Genomic DNA, 26,188 nt, shown 5'->3' with positions numbered 1-26,188 from the left:
TTAGTCCACTATACATAGTGTTGTTTTATTAATGTGTGATTATTATAAATCTAAATCGATGTTTGACTAATGTAATTGCAAAGTTATTTTTATTTTGTCTTTTCGTATTAAACGCAAACTCTTTGGTAAGTAGGTACAAATTATGTTCAGTAATATTTTATCGTAGACCTTTCTATCTTTATAGATTTACAACATTTCTATAAAGAAATATAAATTATTTTAAATATTATTTTTCTTTTTCAAAATGTAAAAATCCACAGTGTCATTTGAAAGCAATAAGACAATATAGAAGATTTTAAAACATTTTAAATTACCTACACAGCCTTCTATATTTTTTACTTGTCTATAGTGCAAGTAAAATTATTGTTCATTTTAGTTGCTTTTTAAGTCAATATCAATGGTAAGTACTTTATTCATAAAAACGTCAAGCGTTCAAATAAATTCATTTTAGTAGAATGAGTTTTAAATCTAGATCGAAAACAAATTATAATTTAGATCTTAGTTGTTCACACGAGTATTTCAAGATATTCTATTGGCAAAAATACAAAACAAAATACATCAGATTACGTTTATTGAAGATTTTACGTTGTTATGAATAAGTAGATGGAGTTACAATGAACAAAGCAAAGCAACAAAATATGTATTTTACCAACATGATATTATTGTATTAAAAATTATAAAATGAAATAAAGAGAGAGTGTTAGAAACATGAAAATAAACGATTTTCTTATAATTACATTCCTGCTGCATGATGTCGAATTGAAGACAACATTAATTTGAAGAATGGCTAAATGTCTACCTAACTAATGGAGCAATTATATTGAATAACCAGATCTCTTTAAAGTAGTAATAGATATTTGTTACAAAAGTAATGAATCATTAATCAGTTATTACGTCATCGCAGTTTAATAGAAACGGCAAAACAAAGTAAGTAAACAAGAAGAAAATTCACAAATTTAAAAAGATCTGACTCAATATAAGTATCGACTAGGCATTGGGGGAACTCTCTTGAGACAACGCAAGTAAAAACATACAAAAAGTTGAAATCACAGAATACTTTCCAACAAACAATTCAACGACAAACACAACTGGCCGCAAAACAGAACATTTTAAAAGAAAGCAACCCCACTTCCTAACAATAATTCGTTATAATATCTTAAAATTGGTTAAATTCCTTTATCCACTGTCCAGAGTATACAACCTTGGCGCTCCTTCACTTCAACATGGCCGTCTCACTCACACAGGCACACGTAAACACAGACTAATGTGTGTGTGGTCACCGCACATGCCACAGGCCGAGGTTAAGTACACTAAGCCGAGGCAACTTTACTATATGGTCCAAGCCTTGCGGAGTTATACACGTACACCCGTACAAGTCTATTGCCTTTAAATTCTGTAGTCCGTCACCTAGAGCGCGTAATCCTCTGTCTGTGACACGGGTGCACTGCCCTATATTTAGTGTTTCTAGTTGTGATAACCTGGCGACTCGTTCTAAGCCCTCATCTGTGAGGCGACAGGCGCTCAATGAGAGGGAACGTAGCCCTGACAAACCTAAAGTAGCATGCGAAAGTGCTTCATCGCCAACTTTATCGCAGAAAGACACATCTAATGCTCTCAATCGTCCGCTCTCAGCTAAGTGGGCAACACCAGCGTCCGAAACGCCATCACACGCTCTTAAATTAATATCTTCTAAATGCGGTAGTCGCGCCAAATGTCTTAATCCTGCATCCGTAACGGCTACGCAGAAAGATAGATTTATAGATTTCAGTTTAGGAAGACCAATTGCAGTATGCTTTAGAGCTTCATCCGTTAACCTTTGGCAGTCTTGTAGTCCCAGGTACTCCAACTCAGGCGTCCCTCTCGCCTCTCCTCCGCCACACAGGTGGGCTATACCAGCATCATTTACATGCCAGCAGGATCTTAGGTTTAGACGACGAAGTTTCCTAAGACCCCAAGCTATAAGAAGTAACCCTGTATCCGTTATATTGCAACACCCACCGAGTTCTAGTTCTTCTAAGTTTTTTAGTGATTGAGCTATCCTGCCAAGCGACGAGTCTGTCACTTGTTTGCATAGCGATAAGTCTAATCTCTTCAACGCTGGTAGTTCAGCTGCAAATGCACTGGCCAATGCTGCATCCGTTACACTGTAGCATCCACTAAGCGACAGTGATTCTAATCCTGGAAGCGCTATGACTGCATCTCTTAATCCTCTCCTCAGCGATAGTACCTGTAGTTTCCTCACTCCCCGTCTGGCCAACGACGCGAATAACACTGGTGCTGGTCTTCTAAGATGTAAAGCAGCTTCGACTCCTCGCCACACAGATCGCCTGTCCGCCGCATCTTTCCAAGCGCGGCAAACTTGAGCTGCCCGTCCTCTGTCCCGCACCGGTAGCCTCTCAAAAATCAACGCCAACAATTCCGGATACAACCTTGATATGTGCGTTCCTTGGGGCTCCGGCGGTGTTTCTGGCACGTGAGGTGCGGGCAAATGCGGCCGATGTAGTCTGTACGGCGCGCTACGTTGTTTTCTCCTGGTCGTGCTCGGCAGTTCGGTGAGTCCTAATCGGTCATCGCACCAGGATAACACATCCTCCGTCCACGCACTCATTGCGACGGCACTATACACTATAACGCGACACGAAGCATTGGACCGGTTTTCGGTGAAACTCGTGTTGTTGGTGAGGACGCGATGCGCGTCCTATCCGCGCGCTGTTCTCTCGTGGACTGGCGAGCGGTGGAGAGCGGCGCGCCCCCCTCGCGCCGGCGGCCGCCCGAGCGCGGCTATTGGTCGCGCTCGGCGGCACGTGACGCGCGCCGTATCGATTCGGAGGCTCTGCGGCGGCATTTTTAAGTTGGCGGACCGAGAGCCCGCCTTCGTCCCGCGCGGCTCTACACACCCGCTCTATAGATTATAAGAGAACAGAGCTGCATATTATATTACTGTAAATAATATTCTCTTAATATACAATAAATAAAAAATGTATAACACTATTAACTACGCAGTTGTAATATAGTATAGAAATATCAAATTGCTTGTAGCGTCTTATGAAAAGTGCTATGACATGAACAGCGTCACAGACATCACAAAATATATAATGACCCCCTTTTGCACTTCTTATGCGACACAGTTCCAAGAACTGCTATGCGGAATTGCTGAAGGTGCTATCCTTGAGATACCATAGCCATATCTCAGTGTTTAAAATATTTAAAATTTAAGTAATTTATACGTATACTTGACTATTACTGTTGTCTAGAATTCTTGTTGAATAGAAAATATTGCGAAGTATCCTTTGTGAGAAACGCAGCAATTCAAGTACACTAATTTCCAAGAGTAGTGCCGGTTCGCGAGTATAATATATTCACAGCTTTCAAACAAACCGGTGATAACGGGTCCCTTGGGAGCAAAACCACTGAAAAGGGCTAATTAATAACTGCACCGCTAAATACTCAAAATTGTCATATTAAAAGTTATATACACCACAGTTATACTACCCGTTTTAATTTCTATAAGTTCATCATTCTATGGTATTTATATGATTAAAAAAAGTTAAATTCATATATATTATTGGATTACTTCAATCTGAATTTTTAAATCATTTAAAAATTCAGAAGGTTATTTAAATTGCTAATTACAAATTCACAGATAATGGGAGTTGTTATGGATTTCTCCATGAGAATATATTATATAGGCAATAATATCATAACTATCAACTATTTTAATCTTTGCTCTGAGTGATAAGGCGGCAAAACAACTCAGCGCGCCGTATATTTTCGTTCGCGCTGCACTTGCCGACGACTTACGGCCAGTTTATGAAGACCCCTGTCACCTCCCGCGATGGTCTCTATTGCTGGAGATGGAAGAATTCCCAAGTATTACGACACAGATACGGTTATACTGGCCATTTGATAACACCGGCCAACTATTACAAGGGCGACCGGTCGCGACTCGCGAGCGTTCCAAATATGAATTTCGAATTCAAACGTGTTCCAGAATGGAACGCGGATCGGTTCGGTAGGCCCTGTCTACGAAACTGGTTAGAGATGATACTTTCCTAATGAAAATATACTTTGCATTTGATCTAGATATTTGTTTTTAATATATGGCTCTGAGCAAGTATGTATTATGCCAAGAAGGAATACTGTACACAATAAAAGTGAAAATGCAACGCAAATGCATGAAAGCATTTGCGTCCAGATGCATAATTATTATGCCCAATGTATTTTACTATTTACTCACTAATATTTTTTTTTTAATTATAGCTAGCGTTTGTCAACTTTTGGCAAAATCAACATACTTTTATTGAAAATGAGTTGATATTAGATAAATTGTGTTGTTTTTACACCAAATTGGGTACTAAGAATTTAAAATTGTAATTACACATTTTTTACTTATTTCATCACTAAATTTAATTTAAAAACAATTTATTTATATATAATGTCATGTCTTTCTAACTGTTTCGTTGCTGCGTTTAGAACTAAATTATCATAATTAGCATTCATTTAGCATGCTAATATCTATAGACATAAATCTATCAAAATTGCTGATCCTAGTCTTGAAAATATCTTGAGAATTTGGCCAAGATATCCTTTAGACCGTTATATTATTAACAATAGGTTTGTGACTGGAGCGGGAATACTACTATTTTATTAAAAATCAGAATAATAGTAGGTAATAAATGTGTATATTTCCCAAAAGAGCTCACAGCGAAGAAATAGTCAAAAGTGACATATAAAAAAGAAATATCAAAAATACAAAATTTATAAAAGGAATGGTGGACAAGCTGCCAGCCACGAGGTTTATTATGGAATAGTAGTAACAATATTATGTTATCTGTGGTAGTAATATTTAAATTTTAAGAAATTATAAGGGCCTATATATACTTACCAATACAAAAATATCGGCTTTCTAATTTTAAAAATAGAATGTTTTTAACATTATATAATTTTAAAATTGGAAGGGACCATTTCACACACGTGAAAAATCACAGGTAGGTGCCACCTACCTTGCTACTATTACTATCTAGGTATAACTATTATCTACCTATTCATGTCGTAAGAACATGTGCTAGTGTGAGTGAACACAATAATTTAGTACATTTGAATTACAATTTTATTGCATTAGAATTAAGGCAGACTTTCGTGTTAATATATCAACGTTTAGTACTTATGAATAGAAAAGTTATATTCAAATGGAATTTCATTCTTTTGCGTATACGAATAAAGATAATTTTCATTTGTAAATTTTTGTATACTAAATGTATAAAAGAGAAACCTCAACAATAGTAGCGTAGTCAGTCTTATTACGACGAATTAAAGTTTATTCTCGTTTGGATATTAGTGTATAGGGACGGAATGTAAATCAGCTGATGTGCATGTGTGGGTGAGCGTGGAAGGCATGCGGGTAGTGGACCCGCGATCCGCTTGACTGACTCTACTGTGCTCTAACTTTTTTTTATAAAATACTTTCATATCTCACGGGGTGGATTGGAACAAATGTAGATACAGCTTTATTATTCGTAGAAAGTTTTAGAATAGTAATACAGTTTGCGCTACTGGGCTTAAAATTCCGTTAGAAATATGAAAATAATTGGTGATTATTTAATAATAAAAAATATTTTTAATCGATATATTCCAATAAACTGATTGATTAGTAATCCATTTTTGTCTGAAAAGAAAACAAGATCTAAAGTATTTACTGATAATAAATTGAAAGAACACGGTTGATGTCTATAAAAGACGAAACCAATGATGACCTACATAAAATAAGTAAAAAGAAACACTGATCAAGATGCTCAGAAATCGATTATTCTATAAAATCGATTATTTTAAGAAGCACCGATAGTTTTTTAATTGATTATTATGCTAACAGAAACAATCAATTAGATAATAATGGACTTTTTATGTGGAGTGTCACATCTCTAAATCCTGCACATAGTTGGTCACCAGTGAGGGTAATATGTCACTTAGGCCATCGGGAGTATTTTAATGACTAATAATGTAATGGTGCATTCGCCTGCGCTAACGGTATACGCTAGCGGGGCACCAGTAAACGATGATAAGATGAACATGTGGTCATGTCAGTTAGCCCATTGTAACAAATTACTAGGACTTATCGCGATAGTTTCCCATTCTAGCAATGGGCTTATTAATCCACATTACTAACAATTCCATTTCTGCTTCACTAGGACAGTTTTTAAGAAGAACAGTGCGGTTGTCAACTCGACATAGCTGACAATTCCTTCCTTAAGGAAATAGGCAAATATTCGATGTAGGTTAGAGGCTCTGTAGCCAGATATGCTAGCTATGTACTAGACCAGGTTGTCACGACGACATTTGCTGTCCCCCTGGAGGCTATCATGCTTAATTTCTAGTAAATTCTGCATAGTACCCAATTAATATTTTATGATTATTCAAATTCAAAATATCGACACGTTCTCAACTTATCAATAAGTAGGTGCCTCTCTTATCATACGGCTAACCGTATACTTAGTGGTATCAACTCCGTTACAAAGATAGTACCTATGTACCTATAAAAATATGGCATTGCTAATAAAATCAACTTTATTTTAAACAAATTATAAAATAATATAATTAATACGTATATCATTTCATAAGTAATTTTATATTTCTGCCTCAGATTTAAATTTGCTAAGACGCCAGAAGATTATGATTATGAATTAACGCTACATCGCTAATTCTCCTAGTGACATCTAGCGAGTAATAGAATAACTCAATTGAAGCTGGTGCTGCCATCTGTAGTGTAATAGCCGTAATATAGACACTTAATAGTCACATATAGGAAATATAGATGGCGCTTCATTGTTCCATGATTTTTTTTCTATTCACTCGTATTTTTTACTAATACTGTAAACCTTTCCTTTGTAAGAACATAGCAGTTTAATAAAACTGCAAATAATAATATAGAAATAATCTTTATACCGAAATGAGTAAAAATTTAAGATAATTATTAAAAACTATTTTGTATTTTTTCCAGCGTTTTGTACGAAAAGATACTTTAAAAAATTTAATATGATTCCAATTTCCAAACAGTAAGACTATGGTTTAATTATATATGGTTTAAAAATAAGTATGCACTACTAAAATGAGTACAATAGTAAAATGAGAGTACACTTTGAAATTTATTTTTCCACAAGTGTTTTGAAATATTAACATTTACTGACTTGACGTTGGCAGAACACATAATAGTGTTGCCAGTGTTGCCACCTTCGAAAAAAATTTTAGTTCTCTAAAACTGTTAGAATGAAATAAACATTTCAATATGTTAGAGAACAAATGGATGTTTACGTATTTTTAGTTTTTATTTCTGTATGATATATGCATGTACATTAAATATTATCTAAGGGCACGACATGCGACATCTTGACTTATATACCAAGATGCAGAAACAGACTTCACTACATAAATCTCCCACACCGACACATTTTCTGGCGCTTTTGGATTAATTTTATTGTACCTATCTACCGATGATAATGAGTTTTAAAGGAGGACAATGAAATTCATTACTATTATAATTATAGAGTATTTTATTTTCCAGTTAACTATTGTATGTCAACATTTAATGTTGGGATTTTTTTATTTATTCGTATAAACCTATATATCGCTTTTATGATCTAGTGGTTCAGCACACTGCCTTGCCACCGATTTTTGTAGATTCGATTAATAATCGCGGATTCGATTCCTCGCACGGTACAAGCATTTCTATTCAAGAATGCGATTACTTGTATTCTTGTTGTCTGGGTGTTTTTATATAAAAAATGTACCTATGTTCACAAAAAAAATCTGTTATTTAGTACACATAGTACACTCTCTACTCAGTTTGAGACTACATGACGCTAAGTGAATTGTGAGGACTAAATTATTAAAAAAAATGTTTTCGTAACTGGAATGGTAAACATATTCCCGGCTTACCTGATGATAAATGGTAACCATACATCTATCTCTTATATATATATTCACTAAGTTGAATAATCAATAAACGAAATAAAACATCAAGCGTTGAATAAACACTTCATATTAATAGAGATAGAGTTAAGAGTTATTCATGTGTTTGCTTGTTTAAATCCACTATTTATAATTCCAGTTTATTCACAACATACATAAGTATATTTAATAGATACAGATGAGGAGGGGGTTTTCACAATGGGGGCTAGCTTACAAGGTACACTGCCAGGTCAACCTCCACTTTGTCTCTCCTGGAATGTTGATTTCCAGATTATTTTGTCACGATGAGATAACTGACTACTGGTACAGCGCCAGTGTGTACCGTTAGCTCAGGTGGGTGCACCATTTCATTATCAATCATTAATTTTTTTGAGACTTCTTTGAAGTAAATTAATCCATGAACACTTATATCAAAACCAATAACTAATCTGAGAGACAACGGTTTTTACACTAATATGGTGGCAAACAAGCATACGGCCCATCTGATGGTAAAAGATTACCGTAGCCTAGCCGTCTGAGACATTAGGGGTGTCACGTGCGCATTGTCGACCGATAAGAAACGTTAATATAACCTTTTTAAAAAGTCTCTCTCCTTAAATATACGCAGAGAATTCTGATTATTTTAATTGCGTGTACATTGATGTTCACAATTGACAGTGCCTCTGATTACCCCATATGAGATCACCACAATGTTATTTACCATACTCCTCCGTAACGGGTTGACCGATGTTTATGAAATTTTAAATGCATATTCAGTAGGTCTACCACTAATTATTTTTCATAGTTCGAAATGATAAGGGTTGTCCAACCCTGACATTTTAAAAAAAATATTTTTAAAACATTTTTTTTTATTTTATAATGTGGCATTAAAATCACCAACCCCTACTTTTTTATAGCGATTTTAAATTTACATGGAAAAATAACGTTTACGGGATCAGCTAGGAAGTTAACAAAAGATACGAACTCTTCGCATACGATGGATTCACGGTGCGTGTGCCGGCTCCATCGTGAGGCAGAGACGGAAACTTCGAGCAGTTCCCGGGACTTGTGAGCCGGGTGTAGGTTTAAGGGGACCCTTTGATAACCCCGCTCTTTAGCCTGTTCTCCGCGGCTTCTACCATAAAATGTTTACGGAGTTGAAGTCGTGATTCAAGTTGAGTTTGAGGTACTGAGTTTCCTAAGACATGCATCTTGGTAACTCTGAAGTGTTTATAAAGGTATTTTTAGTCTCTAAATAGAAGAAATACGAGCGACTAATAATTTCAAACGTGACGGACAGACGGATGTGCATTTGCATAGGTATCGCGTGTATTAACGCAGTTACATCTACCTTCGTTAGGTTCCTTGACATTCATCTTTATGTGTACAAACTAATAATTTATCCCCAATGCTAATCAATAGAGCAACATATACTATACAAAACATACCAGTTTACCCGTGATCATGGTGATCGCTTAAAGCACTGCCGAAGTATGGGAACTCAATAAAAATATAACGTGGTAAGGTCCCGTGATTTTTTCTAATTATATATATACTTATTATTCCGTAAAAAAAAATATACAATTTTACGGTTTAGATAACAAATTTCATAAACTAACTTTTTGAAAACTCTACTATTGATTTAAAACAGAAATAATCTATATTCAAATAGACTTACTATAAACACTTTTGGATAGTCATATTTTTGTTATTCTACCATTCGTTCGAGAATTTACAATGATGGTTTGAAAGAGTAACCGCGTGGAAGTCAACCGTAAATTGGGTCAACAGTTCACATTACTAACAATCCCTTTCCCCCTTCAACGGAGAGTCAATCAGTTATATTTCTGATTGACTCTCCGTTGAAGCTGAATGAGTTGAATTTATACACAAAGTATTTTTTTATGCCGGTCAGAAGTGAACTCACGACCTTTTGTGTTTAAGTCGAGATAGTTAACCACGGCCACGATGCCCTCATACTCCAGTTTAGTATTTGTGTATAGCAAATCTCACTAACAAAAAGTACTCCTTTACACTAACTTTTATTTTATTTTATGAATGTTGATTCTCCTCGATTGAACTTCGCTAGCAATAAGTAAGAGCACAACAAAATTTCCCCGTTCCACACTTGCTTAACCACAACTTAAATCAACTTAACTTTATTCCCACACAATTCTATAAGTCACTCTCAGTCGAATATCGTACACGGCGGAGCTTACACGCCTTAACTTAACTCTAACTTAGACGCGTATCGGAACAAATCTAAATAATCGACTTTTTAAGTGAATATTATCGACAACTAGTGATGTAAATCTGGTACGACTTGAGTAGTTTTTCATGTTAAAGTTTTATTAAGTTGCATCGTTTTGGTTTAACTTAGTGTGCGAACTTTTTGTTTTGTTTTACTTAGTGAGATTCTTAAAATTCTTACAAGCACTTGTTCTGAATTTGTGATTGCATTTTAATATTTGGGGGTCTGTTTATATGTTAATAATACTTAATATGAGTTCAAAAATTTACATATTATGTTTTATTTGTGAATATACTATTGACATAACCATTAAATTATATATGTACTTATTCCGATAGATATTTGCTTATTTTTACTTTAATATTTAAACTAGATATTACAATGTTTATTTTTAAAAATACATTTTACAAATAACAAAAATTTAACCAAGTATTCATACTATAATTTTATTTTGAATTTAGTAACTATAATTACTTTATTATTGTGCTAAAATATCTTGTTGAGTTTACAAATTTAGTATAAGATTTAATTTATAACTATAACTTAATATTAATCTTTCATTTCTGATTATTTAATTTAATTATATCAATGTAATAATTATTTGTAATTCTATATATAAATGCAATAAAAGTATATTATATATCTATCTATCTAATTTCTTATACAATAACTAAACATAATACAGATAACACGTTGCTCGAGATTATATTATTTAATTCAACTCCATATTAACCTAGCTGTTTGAATACCGGTTCGAGACCTTGAAATGCACGTTCGATTCTCGAGTAGAAGAACAATATCGTTTTGATTTTAAGATTGCATAGTTATCACAATTCACAAAGCGCCATCTAGTTCTACGCTAAGCAGACCTTGTATCATGGGCATTAGACAATTGATGTTATATATTATTTTTATTATATACATTCATAATATACATGGAAAACACTCAGACGGATGCAAACAATCATACCTATCAATACAAATGTTTGTACCGTGCGAGGAATGGAATCCACGACCATCCGATGTAAAGCGGTGTGCCAACCCAGCTAGACCGAGGCCATCACTTTTAAGGAATATACTATTAAAGGAATATTAAAGATTATATATTATTAGTACTTTGCAAATTGAAATAAACAGATTTACATATTCATATTTTTGTTATATATATATATGGCTCGAGCATGCGACAATTAGATAAAAAAATTCAGTCTGCACTCAAATCAAATCAATTTAAAATATCTTCATTCATGTAGGTCTATTACAGACTCTTATGATATGTCAAATCTACCGGCAGTCCGGAGTGCTATCGAGCACTCACACACAAATATAGTAAAATCCAGAACCTCACTTTTCGAAATCGGTTAAAAGTTTACAAAGTTACTATAATTACGGCACGACAAATATTGTACGTTTGTATGTAACAATGTCACACGTCTTAAATCCGGTTGTGACATGGTTACAATATTGACGATGGAATTGTGACCATTTTTCAAACAAATAACAACTTTTACAAAATATAATGTATTGGCTGTGCCCGCGACTTCTCCCGCTTGATTTTTTAGGCTATGTGTTAATCTCCGTTCAGTAGTTATTGCGTGAAAGAGTAACAAACATCCAACCATACTCACAACTTTCGTATTAATAATATTATTAACATTAGTTTTAATGTGATCTCAAAAACGTTACCGAGGATGACAAATGCTTTACTACTCTACGAAGCGATGTGTATTTCTTTAATGAATCATAACAGATTGATGTAAACACCTGAACTAACGGTTAACGTTGGCGGTGCCCCAGTGGGGGATGATAGGTCAGGTCAGTCTGTCCATCGTTGCAAATACAATAGAAATTAACCGGTTTCCCAGGAGAGAAGGCGTGAGTCTCAATTTGAAGGTTTTTTTAATGGATGTTTGCTCTGGCGGGGCACCAGTGGAGGATGATAGTATGAGGTCAGATCAGTTAGCCCATTTCGGCAAATGGCAATTTACCACGATGGGTTCCAACTGCGTAGAGGTTTAACTGACATGGTCAATTGTTAGCAATGGGTTATTTCCTCTGGAAACCAGAGAATTTAGAAAATTTAAAAAATCGATCTATTAGTTTCGAGTATATTCGTTACAGACACACAAAAATACAAATCATTCCTCTTCATAATGTTAGTGTAGACAGTGAATAATCATAACTTATTGTTATATGAATCGTTAACATTTTTCTATAAAACATAATCCCTTTAATCAAAATTAGATGTCCGTAATAAATTACGTTGACCATAAAATGTTTAATTACAGCGTTATTAAAGAAATAAACTCGCTTGTAATACAACGTAATCCCAGGTATAAATGTTATGGTTTCTAATTAATTTTGTACCGGTTTAACAAGGAATGGTTAAACTGTACATAATTTTTTTTTTAACTTGACTAAAATCCTAATGGAGACTCTCGGATTTTAAGGGCTAAAACTCCCAAAATTCCTTTTCTTAACTTTCGTCAGAGTTACGGGAGTCAGCAAGCAATCTTCATCCCTGTGCTGGTTCCTGTGACGGAGCTGGTTCTCCTATGCAGACCCATTCTCAAAATGTTGATAACTGGTTAACTCTATGAAGTATCTCCTAAACCTTTACAGGTATATTGTTACAATTAAAAACAGATAAAATATTTGTAAACCGTTTAACCAATTTACCCCCTAATTCTTAAAAAAAGCTTTACAAATTATAACTATTAAAATAGCTTGTCACTCGCTTTCAAAATAAAAATATTTAGTTATTTATTTGTCAAGTTCTTTAAATCGACAAATTTTTTTGGGAGGGTATTGGGTTTCTGTGAGGTGTTAAGATCTGTAGCACTGCGACCTACATAGATCTATTGTGCTCGCTCTTTTTCAAAGATCGCTACCTAGACCCGTCAGGGGCTAGAATTGAAGGATATTCTAAGGAGCGATGGTTTTTATCTCTTCAGGATAGAGTGTACACTTTCACTCAAAGGAGATACTTCGTTTATGAATGGGTACAACCACATAGGACGTGTAGTGGCGTTTCCTCTTCTGCTTTTCCATCACTTAGTTATAGTGTACTTTCCAAAGGAGATATTTTGTTTATATAACGTCTATATTTTTATGACGACCTCGGTGGTCTAGCGGTCTAGCACACCGCTTTACCACCGATGGTCGCGGGTTCGATTCCTCGCACGGCACAAACATTTGTATTCATAAGTATGATTGTTTGTATCGGTCTGGGTGTTTTCTATGTATAATATGTATTTATTTACAAAAAAAAAATATATCTATGTATTTGTATCAGTTATCTAGTACCTACCCATAACACAAGCTTTAACTAGCTTAACTTGGGTCTAGATGGTGCTGTGTGAATTGTCCTGAGATTATTATTATTATATAAATCCGCTAAACCACAAATCCACGAGGATCTTGTATTTAATTAATAAATTTTAAAATAACAGTTTCGTATTATGAAATTTAAATTTAATTTAGAAATGTATAATATTTGTGTTAATATCGAGATATATAATTCCCATCCGCGTAGTACCTTTGTTTTTCCTCATTTCAATAATAATGGGATTGTTTCGAATTCTCTTATTATCTTCAATATGCGGAGATTGAAATTTATAATTGTGTTATTATTAAATTAGCGATCATAACATGGTAGATAAAAAAATAATATACTTCAAATTACGTGTATTTAAAAGAAAAACAGTAAAAATTAAAACATTTATGTACTATTATCTAAATATATATATCTCAAAGGTGACTGACGTAGTGATCTATCAACGCACAGCCCAAACCACTGGACGGATCGGGCTGAAATTTGGCATGCAGGTAGATGTTATGACGTAGGCATCCACTAAGAAAGGATTTTGTTTAATTCTACCCCCAAGGGGATAAAATAGAGGATGAAAGTTTGTATAAAACTTTGTCAATTTTAAACCGATTGGGCTGAGACTTTGCATGCATAAAGCTACCATGACGTAGGCATCCCCTAAGAATTTTGATAAATTCCACCTCCAAGGGAATAAATTAACGCGAGCGAAGCCGCGGGCAAAAGCTAGTTATTATTATTAACGCGAAAGTTTGTTAATATGAATGAATGTTCGTTACTCTTTCACGCAAAAACTATTGAACGGATTTTCATGAAACTTTACAGTAATATAGCTTATACATCACAATAACATATAGGCTATAACTTTCACACGGGTGACACCGCGACCACGGGCACAGCTAGTGTTGTTTATTACTCAATCCCGCGCCACGTTTTTGAATAATTAAAAAAAACCCGGCACTTTCTTCTCAAAAACATCAGCTACCTATTTTTGTCGATAGATTAAAAAAACACCATAACTAAGCGATGGAAAAGGAGAAGAGGAAACGCCACTACACATCCTATGTGGTTGGTAAATATCTCCTTTGGAAAGTATACACTCTATCCTGAGAAGATGAAGATCGTCGCTCCTAAGAATATCCTTCAAATCTTGTTGTTTGCGCGTCTTCTAGAAACATAAAAAAAAAGTTTATAAGCCGCCACACTGCTTTTCCCGCCCCCCTTCCCCTGCACAATATGGACAATTATTATGCACCGCCATCTATCGAATGAAACAACCATCGCATGCATCAATAAACAAAAGGAGCTCCTTAAATATTAAAACAAACTGTATTTGTGTCGCGAGTGTGGTGTAATATATTTAAAAAACTCAAGTGCTTCAAGTCGCCGATACAGTTAGTCTAAAAACTATAATTTGTGCAATTTGGGTGAGTTACTTCATTTCCATTTTCCTTCGATCACTGCAGTGTGGCTAAAAAATACATCACTTGTCCCTGACGGGTCTAGGTAGCGAACTTTGAAAATGGGCAAGCACAGTATATATATGCAGGATGCAGTGTCAGAGGTCTTACCTGACAATAACCTAAAACGCCCAATAAAAAAAAGTGATCGAAAATCTAATTGTTTCCTTTTTTCGGGTTTTAAATTATAAAAAAAAACCGATCATCAACAAGTATAGACGAACTGCAATAAAATATAGGAAAAATACTATATGTTATGTAATACCAAACTATTAGCATTAATTAGTGTAAAGAAGATATATTATTATCATTTGATAATATTTGAATATCCTAATTATATAAATCAAATAAGTGGACACAAATATTATTTGTTTATTTTTTATACTATATTAGGTCATTATTAAGAGATGAAGAAATCATTAATGAAAGAAATTATATTTTTTTAATGTTATGGAAAATACGTCTAAATGCCACCTAATGGAAAGTTTTAACTGTTACCTATATATATATATATATACTTATATATGTAGTAGGTATAGGTATGTATAGTTATCACTACACGCTGTAAGAGATTTATTATTAATATTATGACGTACTATAGATATTATTTTTAAATATAACATATTTTTACAATTATCTTTTAAATTATATTTTACTTGGATATATTACTATCATCCATCTGTTTTCTGCAAATAAAATTATTCAATTTCATAACCTACTAAATGTGCCCGCGGTTTCACCCATATGAAATTTATAGCCTATGTATTATTCTGATGTATAAGCTATCGTTGTAAAGTTTCATCAAAATCGATTCAGTATTTTTTGCATGAGTGTAACATACATTCATTCATCCTGGATAGACCCATCTATCCATCCATAGTCACAAACTTTCACGTTTATAATATTAGTAATATTTGTAAGATTTTCTATGCCAACACCGGAGAGACCTCTCATTGACTTTGTGCATACATACTAACTACTAAATAATTTTGAATTAAAATTTACAAAGTGAATACAAGGCGTGTAATAAAGAACAAAGTAACGATTGCTCAAATTTATGTACATACCTTAAACAAAGGAATACTTTCAAAGCATCTATGTGTAATATCTATTCTGTTCTATTCTATTTCTTCTTTTCTTTCTTCTTCTCAGTTCTTTGAACAGACCTCCAAATTTTAAATGATCATATTTAGCAACGTATTTTTGTTTTTCAGTTACTTATTTCCATAAATAATTTAAATAGTTTTTTTTTATTATGCTTTCTTCATTTATATTGTTATAGTAAATCATTATTAGATAATATCATGTAGCAATGATCTAGTATTTATAGACAATAGTATTCAAAAAGAAACAATAATGTGACAGTCGACATTTTGGATGCACGTCGTTTACAAGATGGCGTCGAGTTCAGTATTCAGATTTCTGATTCTACTCGCGGTACTCATGTGGGTTGTCGCCGCTGAAGACGTGAGGAAAAGGCGGGAACCATGGACTAATGGGAGTTGGTTGTAAGTATATATTATTTTTATTTAATTTTGAAACTTCCGATCGGTAGACGGTAAAAAGTCGTCTGCGTGGGTACCTCAGTTACACCTAATTCAACCGCCAAGCTGCTTGCTTTGTAAGATGTATTTTGGTTGTTGGATGCAGATTAAGCAGTGAAATTATAGTATAGGTGACATGACATCTTAGTACATTGGAGAAGCAATGCTTGAGAAGTCGTGAGGTGTCGCACGATAACGTGATGTCCTGCAGTTATAAGTATATGGATAACTTAAAACGTTGATTTACTCGTATTGACGACATTTTTGTATTGTTGCAGAACTCACTTAATAACACATTCTTGTTAATATTATGTGATTTGTAAACATATAAACTACTTATCTATGTACTTGTTTATTATCAATACTAACTGTGCCCGCGACTTCGCCCGCGTGTTATGACCTTGGACAAAAGAAAAAATGTCCATCTAACCCAAAGAAAAAAGTTTCATCGTTCTAGCTTCAAAAATAACGACTTTCCATAAAACTTTCATCCCCTATTTTATTTTACAAGCTTAGAATGTTATATTTATTTATATTTAATCACTAGCCTAAAATATAAGTTGCAAGCTTCTAGCTTTAAAAACGACGATACTTTCATACAAAACTTTATCTCCCTTTTCAACGCTTTTTTAGCATTAAAAAGTAGCCTATGTCTTTTCTCAGAATCTAGACTATCTGTGTGCCAAAATACATTCAATTCAATCGTTTCAGTAGAAATGGCGTGAAAGGGAGACAGACAGTTACTTTAGCATTTATAATATTAGTAAGGATTGGTTGAGTTTTTCTGAAGCCTGATTACTTGTTAGTGTTATCGATCGGGAGTCTACGGCCTGCTTAAAGTCTAGACGTGGACTCAGGTGGGAATATGAAAGGCAATAAACCTCACTTTATATCTCGAACGACTGACTATATCAACTATTTAGATTTGAAATCGAAAGAGCAACGTAGAGTCATTTATTTATTTATTAGCTCTTATTTCGCGCGGAATAACACGTTTTCTTGCGGTAAAATAAATAATAAAAACCCAGAACAACTATATATTGCACAAAAAATGTATATTTAGTAACTTTAGTTACTTCCCTTTTTGTAAATTCCAAGATGATATATATAGGAGTATTATATATGTATCTCCAAAAAGTAAATTAAGTATTTCTTTCAGTTGTCTAGTACCCATAACAAGCTCTGCTCAACTTGGATTTAGAGAGCAGAAGGGGATTGTTAGTAATGTGGATTAATAACCACAATGCTACCAATGTACCATGTCACGTTGACACCTTTTCATTATTAGCCCCTAAAAAAAAAGTTGGAATTAGATTACGTTATATGTATTATAAAACTATTTATAATGATCATGTAGTAATCAGATTCAATAGAGCAACACACAAGTTTCTTGCTCATTCTTCTTGTGATGAGGCTGCGTTCCGACTGAGTGGTAGAATAAAAAATATGACTATTCAAAAGTAATTGATTTTATTTGAATATAGAATATTCTATTTTCTACATTTCTCATTAAAACTATTTTTTCAGAGTTCATTTTTTTCTATATTACTGTATTAGCTACTAGCTGACCTGCGCATGCATCACACTTATCATTATATATCGAGCAATGTATATAATATATTATTAAATTATAGCCTGTATGTTATTCTCATGTATAAGTTACGTTACTGTAATGTTTCATCAAAATCCCTTCAGTAGTTTTTGCGTGAAAGAGTAATAAACATCCATCCATACTCACAAACTTTCGCATTTATAATATTAATAAGAGTTCCTGCAAACTACAAGTATTGAATACTCTTTAGATATGTAACTCATTGATAAAGTCGTTTACTAAGAAGGTATGAAAATACATGCATTTTCCTTTTGTACATTCTATATTCGTATAGATAAAAACAATATATATTTTTTATGGGACGATACGCGAATAAAATATACAATAACCATACAATGTTGTTGAAGCGTTTTATTTTATTTTAAACACTATGGAAACCTTCAGAATCTATGTTTATATTTATTTTATCTGTGTGTATACAATGTTTATATGAATCTGCACTTACTTTTAATATTTGAACAACATTTGCCAATTTCTGTACTTACTAAACAATTTTAGTATAGTAAAATAACAACCTAATATTATAGTCCTAAATATAATATTAATGGTACTGACCTAGTAACAAGTTTACTACCACAATATTCACCTAAAAGGTAGTGAGACCACATCTGGCGGTCACCAAAGAAAAAAATTGTGTGAGATATTACTGACTGACTCCCTGGTGATGGAAGAGCCGATATCAAACTAAAATTAACCATGTACATGGCGGTACAAGCACCTCCTGCCATGTTGGACTAAAATACCTATATCCATTGAAATGTGGACATGTCAAGTGTTTCACCACGTTATTGATAATTATCTACCCCGTCTGGGATAAGTCGTAATGGTTTATTATTTATTATATACATGTATTGACCACCTCGGTGGTCTAGCGGTTTAATACACAGCTTTACTTCCGGGTGGTCGCGAGTTCCAAAACTCACACAAACATTAATATTAACGAGTATGATTGTTTGTATTGGTCTGGGTATTTTTCTAAGTGTATTTTATTAAAATAAAATAATCTAAGTATTTTGTATTTTGACTAATGAATTAGTGCTAGTTGGTAGTTTGTATTAACAAATTTCAACTTAAGAAACTAGTTGCTCGTTTTTTTTGTAACGAGACAGCTTTCTTAAAGGGCGATAGATTAGAAAAATAAGTATGACTAAAATTGCTTAAATTTAAGTTTATTTGAATAAATTATTTTCTATTCTATATCAGTTCTCTAGTACCCATAACAAATACTCTACCAAGCTTGAGACAAGATGACGGTGTGCGAATTTTCTAGGGGTTTTAAATTATTATATTTAACATAAATCATATTCAAGAAGACTGCTCGACTCTATCTTTGTGGATGTTTTCGCAACGCCGTACAACCAGAACTGATACTGAAGCATGTTCACATTCGGACACACGAATGTTAAACTTATTGAGTCCTGCAACAAAATAATAAATAATTGAATAGAGCTTGAGCTTGAAATCCCTCATAGAGATCCCGGAGAAGTAGAGTATTGATTGAATGAAATCGTGAATCTGTTCAATAGTACAGATAATCATTATCAAATTGTTTGCCATTCAAAATACATTCAAATTAAAGTAAGTGTGTCTGTGACAATTACTTATAAAAAAAAATTGTCGTGTGGAAAAATGGTGGAGCATGACGAGTTGGGCCTGTCAAATGATGATGCTTGCTAGCGAAATGGACGGTGCCTCAAGATTAGGAAAGTCCACCTTAACAGGAAGAGCCGTGGATAAAGAAGTGGAAGAGTCTTTAAAAGACCGTTCTCCCGCTAGAGGAGTGACGAGGAGGGGTGTGTGAAACCCTTACCCACTAAAAACCCAGAAGGTATACCTACCAGCGTCATCGCCGGAGTCGCGAGGTCACGTTATCACTTTACTGCGACTACGGCGTTGGTCCGTACTATAGATGGTGTAGGGCACGGACCATTTTGTTGTACCATTAGTGGTACCTGCATTAATCCGCCGTAATTTAGATCCCCGTTTGAATTAGACGGGGGATCGATCGGAGGGGGGCGACGGGGTGTACCTATGGGCACGACCGCTGGTGTCGCGGGGTCGCATTAGCAATCTACCACGACTCTGGAGTCGACCCGCCCTGTAGATTATGTAGGACAGACCCCATTGTACCATTAGTCGTACCTGCATTAATCCTCCATGGTTTATATAACCCTGGCTCTCTGTGGTGTCCACAAACAGTAACACGTTGAACCCAGTGATCCAGTACTCTTCTCTATACTCCAATGGTGTGTCGGTTTGAAACTAAACAATATATATAACAAATAAGTTAAATTTAGTGCAATCTATAATATTTAATAATAATAGTAACATACTAAACTAACTTACTTAACAATAACAAATAGTTATAGTAATGAACAAATACAGTAAAAAAAAACTTTAATAATAATAATAATTAAATAACAAGTAGCGATAATAAAATAATTGTAATTTGCTAACGTTATAAAAGAGAATAATTTTGTATAAAAAAGGTAAAAATATAATCTATATGATCTGTTACGATTTAAGTCAAGATTTTTTTATACTATGATAGTGGGACACCTGAGACACTAGGGGTGTCACGTGCGCATTGCCGACCCTTAAGAAACTTTAATATTTCTTTGAAAAGCCAGTGCTGTAGTCTCGTGAGAAAACCTCGGCAGGTAGTTCATTCCACAATCTAAGTGTACGCGGGAGGAAGCTCCGTTGAAACCTGTCACTGAGCACTGTCTGAGACCACTTAGATTCTAGCGTGTGGGGATGAATTCCCTGTCGATGGAGAGCGGTGCGATGGTAAAAGGTAGCCGTGGACATCATGTCGAACGATTCCTCAGAACATTACAATAGAACTAATCTTAAGTATATTCATTAAAGTTGTATAAGTATGCTTCAACTGGCGATGTTAATAAGTAACGACTTAAAAAATATATATAAATTCAACTTAATACAAAAATTATTATTTAAAAAAATTCTTACCGCACTTGGAAACGACAATGTTAGGTTGATATCTTGTTGGGGAAATGTCCACGATTTGGTTCCATATATCACTAAGTCTTCATCTGTCAACATACAGACATACACGCTATATTTTATGTATTTATTTATTAGCAGGCTATTTTGCCCATTTTGTTAGTATTTCTACGAGTATGCAATTTTATGTTATTTGTGGTGTTCAGTTCTATTAAAGTTAATGTTAACGAGTACAGATATAAAAATAACAATTTAAATAATAACAAAAATAAATATTAAATTAAATTATAATAAAATCACAATAAAAAATTAAAAAAGAATACATATACAAATTATTTATATTTATTCAACCATACTTTTTATTTATTTACTGAATACTCTAATTTTACTATGTTACTATTTTAAAATGTTTATATATTATTTTATATTTCTATCTTATTATTATTAAAAAAATAAGTAATACGCTTTTTATTAACAATAGTTTTTCAAAAATATGATGACACCAGAGCATACCAAATTAGATTAAATAGAGTAGTATTAAAGATAATAAAAATAATGATTTTTAATTATAAATAAACGTCGATAACTTCGGCCCCTGTTGCATATCAAAAATATTTTTTTTCATTTCTATTTATAAGGAAAATAAAACAAAATTATAAAACAATAATACAACAACATACATTGATTATCATATCTGTTATCAGTGGTTAGATATCATTATAGTACAGTCATATACGCTAGCGTGCGAACGCGTGTCTATTACGTGGATTACTTTTTTTTAATTTAAACATTTATAATCAATAATAATATAAAATACCGCCATTTTGTAATAAAATAATCTAAGCTGTGCTGTGGATATTATAGATCTATATAGAAACTATAATGGAATATAATAGGAACAAAAAATATTTCTTAAAAAATTACTTGAATTGAACCTACAACCAACAAATTGGAAACTAAAGGAAGTGATAAATAAATTATCTAAAACACTAGTCAGTCCCAAACTAAGCAACTGTGTGCAAATATTTATTTATTTATTTATAATTGACCTAACTTTTTCTGAATAAATTTAAAACAGTGTTATTTTTGTAAATATATGAATTTACAGATTGTTAATTACAATTTAAATACATAAACTAATGTCCCGTTTTGAGTCAAACTATAAATGGCCATGTCAGTCATAAGGAATAAACAGTACTTACTTTCGTGGTAATCACTTAAACAATAATATCTAAATATGGTTTTGTATAACGTTGAATTCATTAATGTATGTCCTCCCATCAAGGTGCTGTTTTCATATATTTCTTCACCAGGACCATCGTATTCATACATAACTTTCCTTATACAGTTCACACACGAAAACAACAAAAGTAATAAACACAGCTTTCCTCTCATTATGTATACACATAATATATATTTTTAATTATATTTTAATATGTTATTATTCAATTACGCTGTAAATTACACGTCAATATGTAATAAACAAGATTAATTAGTCAAGATTATATCGTATGCCATAATTAATATTGATATCAAAATTATAGATAAAAAATGGACGTTTTAGAGATCCGTATTTTATTTTACACAAGAATTATTAGGTTTCGTTTTTTTACCACGAACAACCACATTGTGGAATCACCTTCCAGCAATGGTATTTCCGAACCGATACGATATTGAAACCTTCAAGAAAAAAGCTTATTCATTTTTAAAAGACGACGTACTTGCAATTCCCCTGGTGTTGCGGGTGCTCATGGGCGGCGGTAATCACTTACCACCAGGTGAGCCGCATGCTTCTTTGTCCCCTATGTTATAAAAAAACATAGCTGTTAACTGCGACTTCGTGCGCGTGGAATTAAATTTTTCTTTTATTAAAATAAATAAATTTAACAAATAAAAGTAGCCTAAGGTAGTAGTCACTTTAAAATCGGTCCAGTCGTTTCAGAGATTAGCAAGAACAAACAGACAGACAGACAAAAATCTTTTTCTTTATTTTTTTAAGTGAGACCCAGATATATGTACTTTCATATGCATTTAGTGAGAAGCTGTTTGGAATTACCATTAGACACTTAAATTTTATTTATTTTTATAGATTATTACCTGAAGTAAAAACTGTTTAAGAAAATTTAGCAGGAGTGTAAGATTTTGTAGACATAAAGCAGTCTATACTTTATGTCTCTCATTTTAGCACACCGCCATACCTGATGGTCGCGGGTTTGATTCCTCTCTCAGTGCAAACATTTGTGTTAATGAGAGTGATTGTTTGTATTGATGATCTAATTTAAAAAATATATCTAATTATAAAAAAATAAGCAATTTAAATATATAAATATAGTATATTTTTTATTATAAAGAAATAATATAAGACGGAATAGTACTAAGAAATACTAACAGTACTGCTAGCATCATTACATTGTATAAAATAATGTCGCTGTCGCTGTCTTTCCCTATGTATGCTTAAATCTTTAAAGCTATTTGGACGATTTTTGAAGCGGTTTTTTTAATAGATAGAGTGATTCAAGAGGAAGGTTTATAATAGAAATAGAAATAAAAATCTTTATTCAAATAAACTCATTACAAGCACTTTTGAATAGTCATATTTTGATTCTACCACTCATTCGGAATGCAGATTCATCACAAGAAGAATGAGGAAGAAACTTGTGTGTTGCTCTTTTTAATAGATGTTTTTTATATAAATAATTACTGTAATTATATCAATTCATGCGTCGAGGCATGCGATAATTAACATAGAAATCGCTACGCACTCATTATTAGTGTATTAGTGTAATCATATAATGTACACCTATGCTAAGCCGGGGCGAAGCTAGCTTTTGTATATATGGAACCCATGATAAAATATCAACTTTACGCACTCTGGTTCTTTATCAATAGTGGGTAGGTAATTTGATTTTTTACCGAATTATTTTATCATAGTCTCCTCTGCGTTTAACAATACCCACCGTTTTAATATTAAAAGTGTGTATTACAGAAGTTTAACACCATGTGCATTACTAGCTACATCCCGCGGTGTTGCTTACGAAAAATACAACATACGTTACTCGCTGGTCATTAAGCATTGAAAAAAAATTAAATACGGTCAAGTTTTTGCGTTTATTAATTATAAACTTGTGTCGCTATTAATATAGCTCTATATAAATGAAAAAAATATACTTTTTGTTGTTATTATATCCAATTATTTTGGTTTAGGTCTAGAAAGAAAGAAAATATATTTATTTGACACATATAAATATTGTAACTATACATGTTGTTGCGTAGGAATGAAGATCATATCCTAAGGACGGTGTTACATATGAATGTGGATGGTTATAAGGGTAGAGGAAGACCGAAAAAGATGGATGGACTGTGTGAAAGATGATATGGTGAGAAAGGGAGTAAATAACGGAATGACTGCGAACAGAGATGAATGGAAGAGAAAAACCCCAAATAAATGGGATAAGGAAGAAGCAGATGATGACATGTTGTCCTTTAATATATTGTTTATGTCTTTTCTTATATTGTATCTATCTATCTATCTAAAAGAATCATAGCAAACATATAATAAGTAATTAACATTCTTAATACTAGGTTTGTTACCGGTGTGTTGTTCAGTCACATGTTTATCGGAACTCGTTTATTATTAAAAACTCGACCTTGGTCGAGTGGTATTGTTAAGTGGTAAACGATGGTAACCCGAAGGTCGGCCTTCGATGAAATTTTAGTCTCGATCGGTCAAACCATTTCGGAGGAGTATCGTCACAAAGAGTGCAAATCTGATCTCTAAAATCGCTCCGAGCTCTGTGCTCCGCCCGCCGATCAATTATGAATATAGGTTTATAATTAACTAGCTGTTCCCGCGACTTCGTCCGCGTGGAATTTTAATTTATTTTTCTAAAATAAAAGTAACCTAAGTTACTCGTTATTACAGCAGCTACCTGCCAAAAAATATCCCGTCAAAATCGGTTCAGCCATTTCAGAGATTACCCGGGACAAATAGACAGACAGACAAAAATTGTAAAAACTGTTATTTTGGTGTATGTACCGTATTTATATTCATATGCACGTAATAAAAAACGGTTATTTCAATATTACAAACAGACACTCCAATTTTAATTATGTTTATTTTTATTTACAGTTGCGACCAAATTGGTTACTACTCACCTCAGGCTTTGCGTAATTAATTTGAAATGTATATAGAGCACCATTGCTTTCGTGAATTTTTTTTCGAACTACTCTAACGCTGTTGGTCACAGCTGGCCTTTACAGCTGCACCGGACGATTGGGAACTAGTTCAAGTGGCACTCCAAACCAAAGGAAGGACTGAAAAGTATACACTCGTATACACTCTATCCTGAGGAGATAAAAACCATCGCTTCTAAGAATATCCTTCAATTCTTGATCCTGACTGACTAGGTAGCGAACTTTGAAAAAGGGTGAGCACAATAGATCTATATAGGTCGCAGTGTTACAGGTCTTAAAACCTGATAATAGCCCAAAATCAATAAAAAATCAATAAAAAAAAGCACAAAGTCAATCATAATAAAAAAATAAATAAAGAAAGTATATGATCATAAAAAAAAGGTTGATAACGAATTAAAATTTTAAATTAATCCTATAATATTATACCATTCTGGAAATCAAGTCCAAACCCAGCATCCACACTTGAATTAATAATGCAGTGTAAACCGGTTCAAACAGGGCTGCCAACTGTATGAAGAGTCTCGTTCAGACACGAGATTTTTAACCGTTACTACGAGGATATTTCATCCTCATACAATTTTGTATGAGATTATAACTTAGGGAAATCTGCCAAAATAGTACAACTATTGTTATCTTATTATCTTATGTATTTATGAATATTATTTATAAATATTATGTATTTATGATTCTCCACATTTGATTAATTAAAACAATTTCTTCCTAAAACATGTCATTTAAGTTTATTACATAACCAATTTACCATTTTTTTAAAATATTAAAAATTATGTATGTTCTAAGGGGGTCATACGAATTTTAGAAAGCTTAATGTGAGGCATGGCACAAAAATATTGGGAAATATTGTCTAGGGAGTAAAATTTAGTCAACTTGTTT

General features: G+C 33.3%; 3 protein-coding genes across 3 annotated transcripts in view; 1 reads left to right on the top strand and 2 right to left on the bottom strand.

Annotated features, from left to right (window-relative positions):
- On the bottom strand, positions 1-2,811 carry LOC131850185 (F-box/LRR-repeat protein 14). The gene has a single exon (XM_059200358.1). It carries the CDS (start codon positions 2,606-2,608, stop codon positions 1,277-1,279), a length of 1,332 nt encoding a protein of 443 aa, XP_059056341.1. The 5' UTR covers positions 2,609-2,811; the 3' UTR covers positions 1-1,276.
- Positions 2,812-10,147: 7,336 nt separating this feature from the next.
- Positions 10,148-26,188, top strand: part of LOC131850186 (protein Wnt-5b-like) — a 61,847-nt gene continuing 45,806 nt past the window's right edge. The window contains exons 1-2 of the mRNA XM_059200359.1: positions 10,148-10,257; positions 16,263-16,488. Of these exons, the coding sequence (XP_059056342.1) occupies positions 16,358-16,488 (131 nt within the window). The 5' untranslated portion in view covers positions 10,148-10,257; positions 16,263-16,357. The remainder of the gene's footprint in view (positions 10,258-16,262; positions 16,489-26,188) is intronic.
- On the bottom strand, positions 19,426-22,498 carry LOC131850191 (uncharacterized). Its single transcript, XM_059200363.1, has 4 exons — positions 22,306-22,498; positions 21,110-21,192; positions 20,279-20,398; positions 19,426-19,554 (listed from the first exon to the last, which is right to left on the bottom strand). Exons 1-4 carry the CDS (start codon positions 22,496-22,498, stop codon positions 19,426-19,428), a joined length of 525 nt encoding a protein of 174 aa, XP_059056346.1.

The sequence above is a fragment of the Achroia grisella genome, unplaced genomic scaffold (genome assembly GCF_030625045.1).
Source record: "Achroia grisella isolate CSIRO2021 unplaced genomic scaffold, CSIRO_AGI_Agris_v1 utg702, whole genome shotgun sequence".
NCBI lineage: Eukaryota > Metazoa > Arthropoda > Insecta > Lepidoptera > Pyralidae > Achroia > Achroia grisella.
Note: the sequence above shows the minus strand (reverse complement) of the source record. Positions and strands in the feature narration are given on the sequence as shown.

Bases quoted from the DNA above. Each gene is read 5' to 3' on its own strand.
- LOC131850185 (XM_059200358.1), bottom strand. From the start codon at position 2,608: ATGAGTGCGTGGACGGAGGATGTGTTATCCTGGTGCGATGACCGATTA.
- LOC131850191 (XM_059200363.1), bottom strand. From the start codon at position 22,498: ATGAGAGGAAAGCTGTGTTTATTACTTTTGTTGTTTTCGTGTGTGAAC. The intron at 20,399-21,109 runs GTAAGAATTTTT...TATATTGTTTAG, and splicing joins CATTGTCGTTTCCAAGTGCG to TTTCAAACCGACACACCATT. The intron at 19,555-20,278 runs GTACGACTAATG...ATTTTGTTGCAG, and splicing joins ACCATGGAGGATTAATGCAG to GACTCAATAAGTTTAACATT.